This window comes from Leucopleurus acutus (assembly GCF_964270905.1).
Source record: "Leucopleurus acutus genome assembly, chromosome: 11".
NCBI classification, from domain to species: Eukaryota; Metazoa; Chordata; class Mammalia; order Artiodactyla; family Delphinidae; genus Leucopleurus; species Leucopleurus acutus.
In genome coordinates, this window is record NC_139152.1 from 1869134 (window position 1) to 1881566 (window position 12433).

General features: G+C 59.2%; 1 protein-coding gene across 2 annotated transcripts in view; it reads right to left on the bottom strand.

Moving 5' to 3' along the window:
• The window catches only part of CACNA1C (calcium voltage-gated channel subunit alpha1 C), a gene marked incomplete at both ends in the record, with an annotated part of 456740 nt that overhangs the window by 49388 nt on the left and 394919 nt on the right, over positions 1 to 12433 (bottom strand). For both annotated transcript variants that reach the window (XM_082850933.1, XM_082850932.1), the window contains 6 exons: positions 7239 to 7349; positions 7740 to 7898; positions 9202 to 9403; positions 10592 to 10738; positions 11050 to 11102; positions 12197 to 12304. In XM_082850933.1, the coding sequence (XP_082707059.1) occupies positions 7239 to 7349; positions 7740 to 7898; positions 9202 to 9403; positions 10592 to 10738; positions 11050 to 11102; positions 12197 to 12304 (780 nt within the window). The remainder of the gene's footprint in view (positions 1 to 7238; positions 7350 to 7739; positions 7899 to 9201; positions 9404 to 10591; positions 10739 to 11049; positions 11103 to 12196; positions 12305 to 12433) is intronic.

Sequence of the window (12433 nt, forward strand, 5' to 3'; positions counted from 1 at the left end):
CAGTAAAGGGGGTGCGGGGAACTAAACACAGACTTCTCCCATTATAACTTAGGAATTATAGACATATATATATATTTACGTTATGTGTATAGGTGTGAGTTTCCTATACATAAAGATTTAGATTTTCTCTGAATTTTTTTAAGGAAAATTAAGGAAGTAGTACTAAGTATTTATTGCCAAAAGGGGGTTTTGGTTCTCCAGTGATTGAAGCCCACCAGCCTGAAAGAAGGTCTAAGTTTCCGTGCAAGTTCCGGAAAGGAAATATTCTCGCTGGCTCTCGGTGTTTTTAGAGTTGGACTTTCCATGTCGGAAGGAAACAGAAGGAGACGTTCCCATTGCTAGTGGTAGTTTGAGCTGCGCTGAGCCTTGGCCGCTAACCGGCCACCGAGTCCCAGTTTCTGCTACACGTTACCTACTTGCTCCTGAGGTAAACGATCCCTAAACGCTCTTTCGGGACCAGCAGGGCCGCCCTCCCCGGGGCCTTTCGGGACCAGCAGGGCCGCCCTCCCCGGGGCCTTTCGGGACCAGCAGGGCCGCCCTCCCCGGGGCCTTTCGGGACCAGCAGGGCCGCCCTCCCCGGGGCCTTTCGGGACCAGCAGGGCCGCTCTCCCCGGGGCCGACCCGGCCCGCACACCGTGGGGTCCGCCCCCTGCAGATTTCCCAGACGCCCAATGGAATGGTACTGGGGGCCTCTGGGAGGTGATTAGGCCATGAGGGCGGAGCCCTCAGGAACGGGACTGGGGTCCTTGAACAGGGGACCCCACAGAGCTCCCTCGCTCCTTCCACCTGCGAGGACACAGCTGTGAGCGGACGGGGCCCCCTTCATTGGACGTGGCCCTGTGCTCCTGTCTGGGACCCCCAGCCTCCAGACCGTGCGAAGTAGATTTCTGCCGTTTGTCCTGGCAGCCGGGCAGACTGAGATGGCCATGACCCCACTCAGGCCCAGCTAAGCCAGCCTCCCCACATTACCGAGGAACGGACGCGGAAAGGACAGCCCTACCTGCCCTCCCTGCTCGTTCGAGGCGACGCTGGGGGGGAGGTGGGCCTCCTGCTCTGTCTCCAGAATTTCGCCTGTCGGTGGGGTCTGGGGGCAGGGGATGATCGAGCAGAAATAAAGTGAACTTTGTTCTGTAAGAAATAGAGCCTCACAAAAACCTTTGCCCCTTGCAGAAACGTCCGCTTGGCTAAGACTGTTAGGAGGGGAATTAGGGCGAGGGGTACAGCTGGATCCAGAGGTAAAGCTGGAGAGAAAGCAGATTTTAGCTGCAACGTGGTATCTGGTGAAGACAAAGCCAGTTTCTAGTAGTTTCAGCTTTCCAGACAGGAGACGGAATGGCCCGGGCTGGCATCCTCTCCTGCCGGTCACCCCCCTTTCTCCTCCATCTCCTGGTCCTTTACTGGCTCTAAGGAAAGGGTCCTGACGTTCTCTCAGTAGCTCAGGGAGGACTCCCTCCCAGGACCCCAGCCCGACTGCTCCTGCCTACGGGGTCTTCCCGGCACTTGGAAGAGCCCGGCCCTGGTTCCTCTCGCCCCATCTGCCCGGGCTGCCCCGACGGAGCCTACCCTTTGGTGTGGTCCCCGCTGGCCTTCTTCAGGGGGACAGAGGGCAAAGCCGATTTTGGACTTTAAGGAACATCATAGCCTAAACTTGAGTCCCGCTTGAGCGGGAAGGCAGGCAGGGCTCGGCTGTGCAGACGGGTCCCTTCCCTCGTCAGACGGTCACCTGCTGGGGGGCTCGCCCTGCTTCTCCACCCGCCTGGCCCCTCTCCCAGAGCGGGGGCGGCTCGCTCACCAGGGACAAGGAAACACCAGAGACGGCGGGTCCAGCCTCGGAAGCCCCCTCCCCATCTGCTGGGGCAGGGGTGCCCCTGGGGAGCCCCAAGCTGGCCGGAGGTTGTGCTCATGTGAGAAAGGCTGTTACTAAAGTGGAAGCAGATGCTGGGTCTTCAAGGAAAGAAGGTTCTGGATGTGGACAAAGCTGAGGACAGACGGAAGAACCGGCTGCAGTTTCCTGGCTGGAGACAGCCTCCCTGAAGGCTCCCTGACCCCCACCCCCACCCATCCTGGCCCCTTCTGCCAGTCCAGCCCTCATCTGTCCCTCTGCCATGGCCCAGGGAAGGAGTCAGCTGGTGATGACTCTTCCTACCTTGACCGTTCACCTCGGAAATCTGTACCGTGTCTCGGGCAACAGTCCTTCCCAAGACAGAAAACCGTCCTAAGGATGGCAGAGGAGACTTTGTTCTGGGGGCACCAGGGGCCGGGACCCTCACGCACAAGCACAGCCAGAAATGCGGGGAAGGCCGCCTTCGCGCTCGGCAAGGCCAAGGCCGTCCACACTCTCAGCTCAGACTTCCTGGCCGAGCACATCGCCTGGCCCGGCCCCACAGCCTGGTGCTGGCCACTGAACCGCCTGCCTCGGCATCTGCAGCTCCTGGACCCGGGAGGTCCGGGGACGACTGGGGGGCCAGGAGGGGACCCACACGGGGGACGCCGGGCCAGAAGCCGGTCTTACTCTTCCCACAGGGCTCCCACACCTGAGATCACCCACCTGGGTCCATGAAGCCAGAGCAGTTGGGGTGAGGCGGACGGATGGAGGGATGCAGACCCCGCGAGCGGCCTGCGGAGAAGTGGTGTCTAGAGCCCCATGGCCCAATATGGCAGCCGCCGGCCATGTGGCCACACAGATTTGAATTAATTTAAATAAAATTAAGAATCCAGGCCTCGGCTGCATGAGCCAAGGTGCCCAGGAGGCGGGTGGCTGTTCACAGACCGACGGTGGGCACGGAGCGTCTGTATTCCTGCAGACGGTCCTGGCGCTGGTCTGGAGACCGCACGCATCCCTTGGGTTGAAATGCCTTTGGGCCCCAGTTTCTCCTGCGTCAGGAGCGTCCCCGAGGCTCCAGTTGCTCTTATGCCCAAGAGCCGGGGGCCAGGGGGTCGACGAGTGCTTCCATTTTGGTTCCACTTGCTTTCTGGACTGTTCTCGGCGGGGAGGGCGTGGAAAAGCGTTTTGATCCCAGAGAGCTGTGGGGTCAGGCCCTCCGGGGGCAGCACCAAGGGGATGGGAAAGTCTCAGAGGCAGCTGCCCCTGCTTCCTCACCTGCCAAGGCCCAGGTGAGTCCCCGGGGGGAGGAGGGGGAGTCGGGAATCCTCCCACCTCCCTGGGCCGATCTGCTTCTCTGAGCAGGAGCTTGGGGCCCCTTCTCCCCTCATCACCCGCTGGGTCATGGTCAGCAGCAAGTTCCAGGCACACGATCACCCCACCCCCCAGAGCTGAGCACGGAGCGTCTGGGGCTGGCCCTGCCCTGGAACCTCCACAGTCACGGAGAGCTGCCCACAGGGGCTGAAGCCTTGGAACCCCCTGGGTCGCCCTATTGACCCTGAAGGACTTGGGTTAAAGTTCAATCTGGAGTTTTAACTGGGATTGTACTGAAGAGAAATGACATCTCTGTAACATTGACTTTCCCAATTCATGAACATGACATATTTCTCCATTTACTGAGTTTTCTTTAACTCCTCTGTGTGAAATTTCACAGATCTTCTGTAAAGATCTGAGAGGGTTTTGGTTAGATTTATTCTTAGGCATTGGAGATATCTCTCTCTCTCTCTCTCTCTCTCTCTCTATATATATATATATATATATATATATATTTTTTTTTTTTTTGCGGTACGCGGGCCTCTCACCGCTGTGGCCTCTCCCGCTGCGGAGCACAGGCTCCGGATGCGCAGGCTCAGCGGCCATGGCTCACGGGCCCAGCCGCTCCACGGCATGTGGGATCTTCCCGGACCGGGGCATGAACCCGTGTCCCCTGCATCGGCAGTCGGACTCTCAACCACTGCGCCACCAGGGAAGCCCAGGCATTGGATATTTTTCAGTGCTTATCATAAACTGTATCTTAAAAGTTTTTTCCTGTCTTTGCTGATAAATTTCTGTTCATGATAGGAGGACAGTCCAGCTACTTAGTTAACTTCAGACGATTCTATGCGAAACCTTTTCATGCTGACCAGCTTGGTTCTGCACAGTCTCGTGGGGCCCAGGGGCCATTGGAAATGTCCAGGGCAGTCCTCCGCTCGGGGAGAAATTCCCTCTGGCCATTAGGTGTCCAAGACACTCCTGTCACCTGCCCCATTCTTCAGACAGAATGTGAATTTTAGGCGCAGAGCAGGGATTTACTCGAGTCCATTTATTTTCCATAAGGTGGCGAGCAGAACAGATGGAAATGAAGACCGAGAACATCAATTACCATGAGGACAACGAAAGAACGGGGCCAAACTACAAACCGACTGACTGACCAGCCAACCAACCACAGAGACCGAGGGACAGAGTAGGAAGCCCAGCAGGCCAACCTCAGACACCTGATGTCAGGACTGATGGCAATCCCTGCGTCCTTACTGCCTAACTGTCCTTCCTCAGCGGACGCTCGCAGGTGCAAACTCATTCGTGGCACAAACACACGATCACATTAGGAGCACCGGTTCTAGGGCCAGATCCAGCTAGATATTTCCACCAGGGCTTCAAGTACTTTCTTTCTTTAAAAATTTATTTATTTATCTATTTTTGGCTGTGTTGGGTCTTCATTGCTGCACACGGGCTTTTCTCTAGTTGCGGCGAGCGGGGGCTACTCTTCGTTGCGGTGCGCGGGCTTCTCATCGTGGTGGTTTCTCTTGTTGTGGAGCACGGGCTCTAGGTGCACGGGCTTCAGTAGTTGTGGCACATGGGCTCAGTAGTTGTGGTGCACGGGCTTAGGTGCTCCGCAGCACATGGGATCTTCCTGGACCGGGGCTCGAACCCGTGTCCCCTGCACTGGCAGGCAGATTCTTAACCACTGCACCACCAGGCAAGTCCCCTCAAGTACTTTCTGGTTTGGTTATCTTCCTGGAAATTTTGGGGATGCTTTTCTTGTAGTCTACTCCTTGACGAGAATCCAGGAACCCCACTCTCCTCCCAACTGGACAGGCTTGTTTGGCTGGCCAGGCCGGGGACCCTTCCCCCTCTGCTGCCAGAAGCCCCGGCAGGGTATTCCCAGAAAAGGTCCATTTCCCTTTTTCTTTCTGCCACAGACAGACCCTGGCATGTGTGAAAGGCAGATGGCCCCAGGATGGCTCTCTTACTTCTCTGGAAAAGTTTCTCCTATTTCACCCCATCTTCTCACAACAGAAAACTAGAGATGGAGGAAGTTGGGTGCTTTATGGTTTAGAGCACCCTACCTGGCTGCTTCCCGGGGAACGGGCTTTTGCTCCTGGGTGTGCAGGATTCAGCGAGAGTGTTTTCCAGGCAGAGGCCCCTGCAGGTGTCACTGCCACGTGCTCCCTAGGGCAGGTTTGCCCAGTGCATCTCCTGAGCTCGGGAGCCTGACTCAGGAAGTCCCCTGCAGGGCCCTGGAGCCGGCGTCAGGCATCCTCTGAAACACGTCTGAGTCAACGTGGAATGACTCAAGGCTTTGAAATATGTAAACTGTATGTCTCACAAAACTGGGGGAAAATGATGCCGGTTTCCCTCCTGGAGGCTGTCGTCTGACCGGGAAGCTCAGCCCCAGCATGGCCCGGCCTCCCCGCCTCCCCAGGGCGCGCTGCTGCGGGCTGTGAGCCTGGCGGCTCCTGGGCGGCATGGCTGGGAATAGGACCGCAGGGGACCCCACAGAAGGTGGCCAGGGACATTCCATGGTCTCCTCTGCCCCTAAATGGGACAGGTCTTGCAAGGGAAAGTGAGACAGCGTTTATTTGCTGCTCTGGAGGAGACAGGAAAACACCATTGTTATCACCAAACGGCATTCATTAGGGGTCTTATTCTCTGAAAATCAGCCAGGTTCCCAGGCGTTCTCAGTGAGAGAGGAAGACTCGGCACGGTAAGAATACGGTCTGTCTTGTCTTTGAAGCCCCTCAAAGGTGGTTTCCCTCTTTCTGGAAAGTTCCCAGCAGACCACCTGGTGTGGGAAGATGCTTGCTAACAGCTCTGTGTGGCGGAAATTACATCGACTACAAAGTCAGACACACCGGCTTCTATTCCCAGTTCTGCCGCTTAATGATGGTGTAATTAATACGCTACTTAATTGCTCTGAGCTTCACTCCCGTCTTCCCTAAGATGAGGAGCTAATGCCTATCTTGAGAGGCGTCCTGAGGGTTCCACGCGACGAGGTGTGTGTCGCACTGCAGGTTACTGAGAATGGTTGGTGGAATGTTAATTCAGAGAAGACGACGCAGATCCTGGCGCTGAATAGGAATCCGACAGCCAAGGGGCACCCCTCCTGGCCCGGCTAGTCCTGGGGCAGGGGATCGTCTGAATGGAAATGGAATACAGGGCCAGGGACTCCTGCTTTCCACTCCCCGTTGACCTGTGTTGTATCTGGAAAAACTAGTAACAGTGGGGAAGAGAAGGTTTGGAGAGCTGTCCTGCACGATCCTCTTAGAAACAACGCGTTCCTTCTCAGCGCCCCCCAGAGCTGTGCAGCAGCGGGGAGCCTCCAAGCCCCTGGGATACCCCCTCCGGGGTAGCCGCCCCCTGTGACACCCAGGTCAGTGGACGCCGGCGATGCTGACCTGTCTACAGGGCCGGAGACGGAAGGCCTGCTTGAACCGGGTCACCCTCTGTCCTTGAGGCCCAGGGGCAGGTCGGGTGGGGAGGGCACAGATAATCCAAGTGACAGGGAGCCAACCTGCCCTGCCCTGCTTCACTCAGCCAATGGCTCTAATCTTCTCTCCCAGCCTTTTTTCTAGAAGCTGCTTACAAGTAGCACAGCAGAGACATTTGCAGGTCCGTCCCGTACTGGAAGGTACAGGGGGCAGTGATGCAGCCCTGAGGTGGGGAAACGGACACCCAGCCCTGAGCAAACGCAGCCCCGGCTCAGCTGTTACAGCCAGGCTCTTAGTCTGCGCGGCGGGCAAAACGGGGAGAGAACAGAGCCCGGGTGGGTCTGGGGGGCTGGGCCTCGAGAGGTTTGGTTTCCAGTCGCTTCTAGATGACGTGCCGGGGGCCGGGGCCATGGTGGGGAGACGAGGACCATTCTGCCTACCCTGCAAGCAGGTTTGCTCAGGCACGTCCCTGTTCCCTGTGTCCAGACCACGGCCCGGCCCGCGGGCTGAGATTCTGCTTCGAGGAGCTGGCCTGGCTCCAGGCCTGCAGGCTCCGGAGCTGGAACGTTTATCGTTGGGAGGATGCGGTCCTTCGCTGAGCCTCTGCTCCCACTGGCCCCCACCTGTCCCCCGGCACCGTGGGCCAGAGGCCCGTCTCGGAGGCCTACCTTGGGCTTGAAGGCGATGAGCTTCAGAATCATCTCCACCGTGAAGAGGCCGGTGAACAGCATGTTGAGAATGTTCATGGCGATTTTGAACAGGCAGCTCTGCCCGTAGTGCTGCAGGGGCGGGGGCCGCACATGAGCCGGGGCTCGCTGCCCCCGGCCACCCCTCAGCACCCAGCCTGGGGGCCCGCAGGTCCCTCCCGTCTCTGCCGGCACTGCCAGCGCGGCTGCGCAGAGGCTCGTGCTCCTGCCCTGATGGGGAGACAGCCCCGCCGGCCTCCTGGTCCTCGGGGGGCTCCACCCAGCTCGGCCCCTTCAGGGTCCCCTGTGCTCCACTTCCCTCCCTCCATCTCATCGGCCCGGGATCCTGGGATCCTCCACCCTCGACAAGGGACACTTGTGCTTCTCCAGCTGCCCCCCCGCCCCCGCCCCCTTGGCCAGCGTGACGGTGACACGCCGCCCACGCGCCCACCGGCAGATGCCACGCCGGCCCGCTGGACCGACCTGCATGGCCAGGCAGATGGTGTTCAGCAGGATGAGGACGAACATCAGGTACTCGAAGTAGGTGGAGTTGACCACGTACCACACCTTGTACTGGTGCTGGTTCTTGGGGATGTACCTCCGCAGGGGCCGGGCCTTCAGGGCGTACTCTACACACTGCCGCTGCGTCGGGGAGACGGGGGTGAGAAACCCGGATGCTGGGGGATGGCGGGGGTGGGGGGTGCAGAGGAAGCTGCACACCCCAGGGGAGGGGTTCTCTGGGGGAGAGAGGCATCTACAGCTCTAGCTCGTTTATAGGTTGAGCTGCTGCTTGGACTGTTTTGATTTTCTATCCCTCCCTCAACGGGGGAGAGACCCTCTCTAGTTAGTCCCATCAGGACGTAGTCAGGGGGTCCGTGTCCCCTCCTTTCCATCTCGGTGATGCCCGCTGTGCACTGCAGATGCTCAGTGGCATCTGGTAAATACTGGCTGACTGACTGACAGTCTGTCTTCTCGCTGATGGTTTCCCAGCCACAGACTCTCCTTGGGGGCCTGTCTCTCCTCAGGGTTCCTCTCCTGTCCTAAGTCCATCTTCCTTATCTGCCAGGGTCCGCAGACTAGAAGTCACAGCTCACGGCCAGGGGATGGGATCTTGGGCCGACTACACTCCGGCCATCTCTGCGCTGTGCCCGGAGCCCAGGTCAGGACCAGGGTCCCCCAGGCCCTTCTCTCACCCAGCCTCCAAGCCCGACCAGCGCTGTTCTCTCCACTTCTACCGTCACTTCTCGCCTACACTTGCTAATTGGCCTCCCTCTCTCCTGGCTTCCTTACAGTCCAAAGTCCAGGCCCAAGGTGTGGACATCGGAGCTGCAAGGGGTGCAGCGGGCCTGACGGGGGTGCTCCTTACCTAGCAGAGCTCGAGTCCCCCGTGGACGGGATGCATTTCCCGTGGACACTTTCCGGCCTCCCGACCGCACACCCAGCCTGCCCTCCCGGCCGCGGAGCTCAGCCCAGGGCCAGCGTGGCCGCATCCCTCCTGCCGGAGCCCTTCCCCCCCTCTGCGTGCACAGCCTCTCTGTTCTACAAGAAACCATCTAACAGTGGTTTCTAAGCCGTCCTCTCCCCGCCCCAAACCTCCACCCTCACTGTTCTGGTTTCTTTCCTCTATCCACGGTGCCGCCCCACCCTGGGCACCTCCTGACTCATCGGCTTCTAGGTGTGGGCGAGAGGCTCTTTCACAAAACCCCCCAGACCCGCCACCGAGTCTCCCTGAGGAGCTGTTCACAGACCCTGTTGGTTGAGCCCGGCCGCAAGCTGGATCTGCAGGGTCTGCGTCCCTTCTGCCTTTGGGCCTCCAGGAGACACTGGGCGGGGGGCCTGGGGCTCTCTCCCAACCACAGCCTCCCCCGGGGGCCCAAGCTGCAGCCCTCACCCCCGGCCCCTGGCCCCCCGGGGAACCAAGCTGCAGCCCTGCCCCCGGCGGCACCTGGTTCTTGTCCAGCTCGCAGTTCTTGTACTCCTGCTCCCCCTGCTCCTGGAAGGTGACAATGACGAAGCCCACGAAGATGTTCATCATGAAGAAGGCGATGATGATGATGTAGATGATGAAGAAGACGGAGATCTCCACGCGGTAGTTGTAAATGGGGCCCTTGTCCTCCGTGTGGGAGTCGATGGAGCGGTACAGCAGCCTGCGGGGACAGCCCGCGGAGGGCGGTGGCGATGACACCGCTGCTCCGAGCTCCCCGGGGCCGGGGAGCCGGGGACAGCTCCAGGCCGAGAGTCGGGAGGCCTGCGTTCAAGCCCCAGCTCTGCCTCTTACTGGCTGTGTGACTTGGGCAAACCACTCAACCTCTCTGAGCCTCAGATTCCTTACCTGCAAAGTGGAGACAATAATTCCGGACTTTCCTACTGGGCAGGGTAGTTGATCTAACGTATGTGGAGGTGTTTTGAAACTGGCAGGAGCTGTCTAACTGTGACATGAGTCATGGCCATTGATTTCAGATGCTGGAGCTATTGGTAAATATTGAGACAGCTTTGCTGCTTCTCTGGCAGAGACTCGAGGGGTTTACAGTGAACATAAAATAAACCTGAGAACGAGTGTCCACTTAAGATAGAAACACTTGATCAGGAAAAACGCCCCAGGCTCACCCAGATCATCAGCAATGGTCTGCTTTACACTCAGGTGGCCCGTGTCTGCCGCCCAGCTGGGCCGCGGCTACGTGCCCATCAGGTTGCTTCCTCTCCTGCCTCTGTTACTCCACATAGCACGTGGCTGTTCTCTAGGTAGCACAGGTATTTAATAACGGTGCCTCTCACCTAAGGTCACGTGCTGTCGTTGACTTAGAAATATCTAGAGTTTCCTGACATTCAGATGATCGTGTCACCGGAATACACACGGGGGCGTGAGGGAAGCAGGTGTCTGTACAGAGATACGCGGAGCCCCTCCTGGACAGGCCTGGTGGAGGGGATGCAGCTTACGGGCCACCAGGCTGGTCCAGGCCTGGCAGCACTGCCTCTGCAGGAACTTTCCTCCGCAAATCAGACACAGCTGCCTCCAAGGAGACTGGGGCAGAGGCTAACCGGCGGGCACCTCCGCCGTCTCTACCTACGTCCGTGCCTGCTGGGAACTTCAGTCCTACGGTGACCCAGGGGCCCCTCCACTCCCAGATGCCATGGGCGATGACAGGCTTTACTGTGGCTCAGTCTAGGTTGGGGAGGGGAGCTAAAAGCAGCTCGTTTTGGGTTGAAGCTCTGAGATCCAGAAGAAGAAGAGTGGTGTTTGGGCGGCAACCACGGCCCGTGGGGAGCCGGAGAAGTGTGGTTTCTGGGAACGGTGTGGAGCGGCAGTTGAACCCGGCCCGGAGCTGCGTACTCACTCTGGCCACCCCTCAAAGGTGGAGACGGTGAACAGGGCCATCATAGCCGCCAGGACATTGTCAAAGTCAAACTTGCTGTTCTCCCAGCTGCGGGGCTGGATGATGGGGTGATCCACCTCCCCGTCCTTGTATGTGACGTAGTTCCCCCTGAGGAAGGGAGAAAGGGCTCGTTCTGGGGTCTCCCGTCTCCCCTCAGCCTACCCACCACTGCCTCCTGGCTTGGGGGTGGGATGAAACTGGCTAAGCTTAAACCCAGAGCTCCAGCCGCTGGGAAGATGTCAGGGGTGGAATATTCAGGAACAGATGATCTTACGTGTTACGTCAATAGGACCAGACAACCCGTGGATAAAAGTGCAGCCACCACTGCTGTCAGAGAAAGAACGGGCCACCCCTCCTCCCAGGACAAGTCACCAACCGCCTGGGGTCAACCAGCCTGACTGCCCCCCGGCCGTACTCACTTGCATTCGGCCTCTGTCTGTTTGGAACTGTCCGAGCAGGTGTAGAGCTTGCCCTGGAAGGTGGAAGAGCAAAGTGACTGGAGAAGCTCCTTAATCGAGGAACCAGTCAAAAACCGATTAGTGATCTCGCTGCAGCCAGCGCTGCGCTGGGGTCTCGGGACCAAAGCATAAGGAGAGCAGAGCCCAGACGGAAGTCAGGACTCAGAGCGGTCGGTGCACAAACACGCCCTGGGCTGCAGGCACCCGACCGAAGGGAAGCCCAGACGCGAAGCTGGGCCCACAGGGCAGGTCTGGAGAGGGAGGGGGGACGGGCGGGGCTAGGGGCTTCGGCGGTGGAAGTCAGGGCACGACGACACGGTGAGGGGAGAGCTTCAGGTGGAGAAGGGCAGAAAGGCAGAGAAGGGCAGGAACCAGGGACCTGGCCTCCCCGCCGCCGAGGGCCCGCCAGGAGCAGGGCGAGGACCCAGACAAACCGGGGCTCTGCAGCGACCTGGGGGGACTCGGTGCTGTGGTCACAGGGAGCCCCGCGGGCTTAGGTGGGTGACTCACACGGAGGGGTATGGGGATAGCAGCCCCTCTGCCGTTCTCTACAAGGAAGGGCCGGGTGGTGGTGGAGGTGCCTGCCTCCGCGCTGCTCTCCTCAGGCTGCGGGCTAGCCCTCCTCGGGCCTAGTCCTCCCCTGTTCTGGGAGCTAGTTAGTCCTCCCCTGGCCTGGGAACTAGTTAGCTCTCCTTGGGTCTGGGAACTAGTCTTCCTCTGGTCTGGGAACTAGTTAAGTCTTCCTTTGGTCTGGGAACTAGTTAGTCCTCCTCTGGTCTGGGAACTAGTTAGCTCTCCTTGGGTCTGGGAACTAGTCTTCCTCTGGTCTGGGAACTAGTTAAGTCTTCCTTTGGTCTGGGAACTAGTTAAGTCTTCCTTTGGTCTGGGAACTAGTTAGTCCTCCTCTGGTCTGGGAACTAGTCCTCCTCTGGTCTGGGAACTAGTCCTCCTTGGGTCTGGAAGCTGGGAGGGGCTGTGGGGAGGCCGCATCCATCCCCAGTGTGACCCAGCACCGTCCCCTCCGTGTCCCCTCTGCCAGCTCCCGGCCAGGTCCCAGAGGCTGGTGGGCGGGAAGGATGCAGGGCCACAGGTCCGGCCGAGACCCCACCTTGAAGAGCTGGACCCCGATGCAGGCGAACATGAACTGGAGCAGCGTGGTGACGATCACGATGTTCCCGATGGTGCGGATGGCCACGAACACGCACTGCACCACGTGCTGCAGGTGGACAGAGGGGTCGGGTCCGGGGCCTGGGCTGAGCCCCTTTGACAGGAGCCTCTCAGAGGAGGTGCGGGCAGCCCTTTGCCATGAGCGGGGGAATCAGACTCAGAGGGGCAAAGCGAGCGT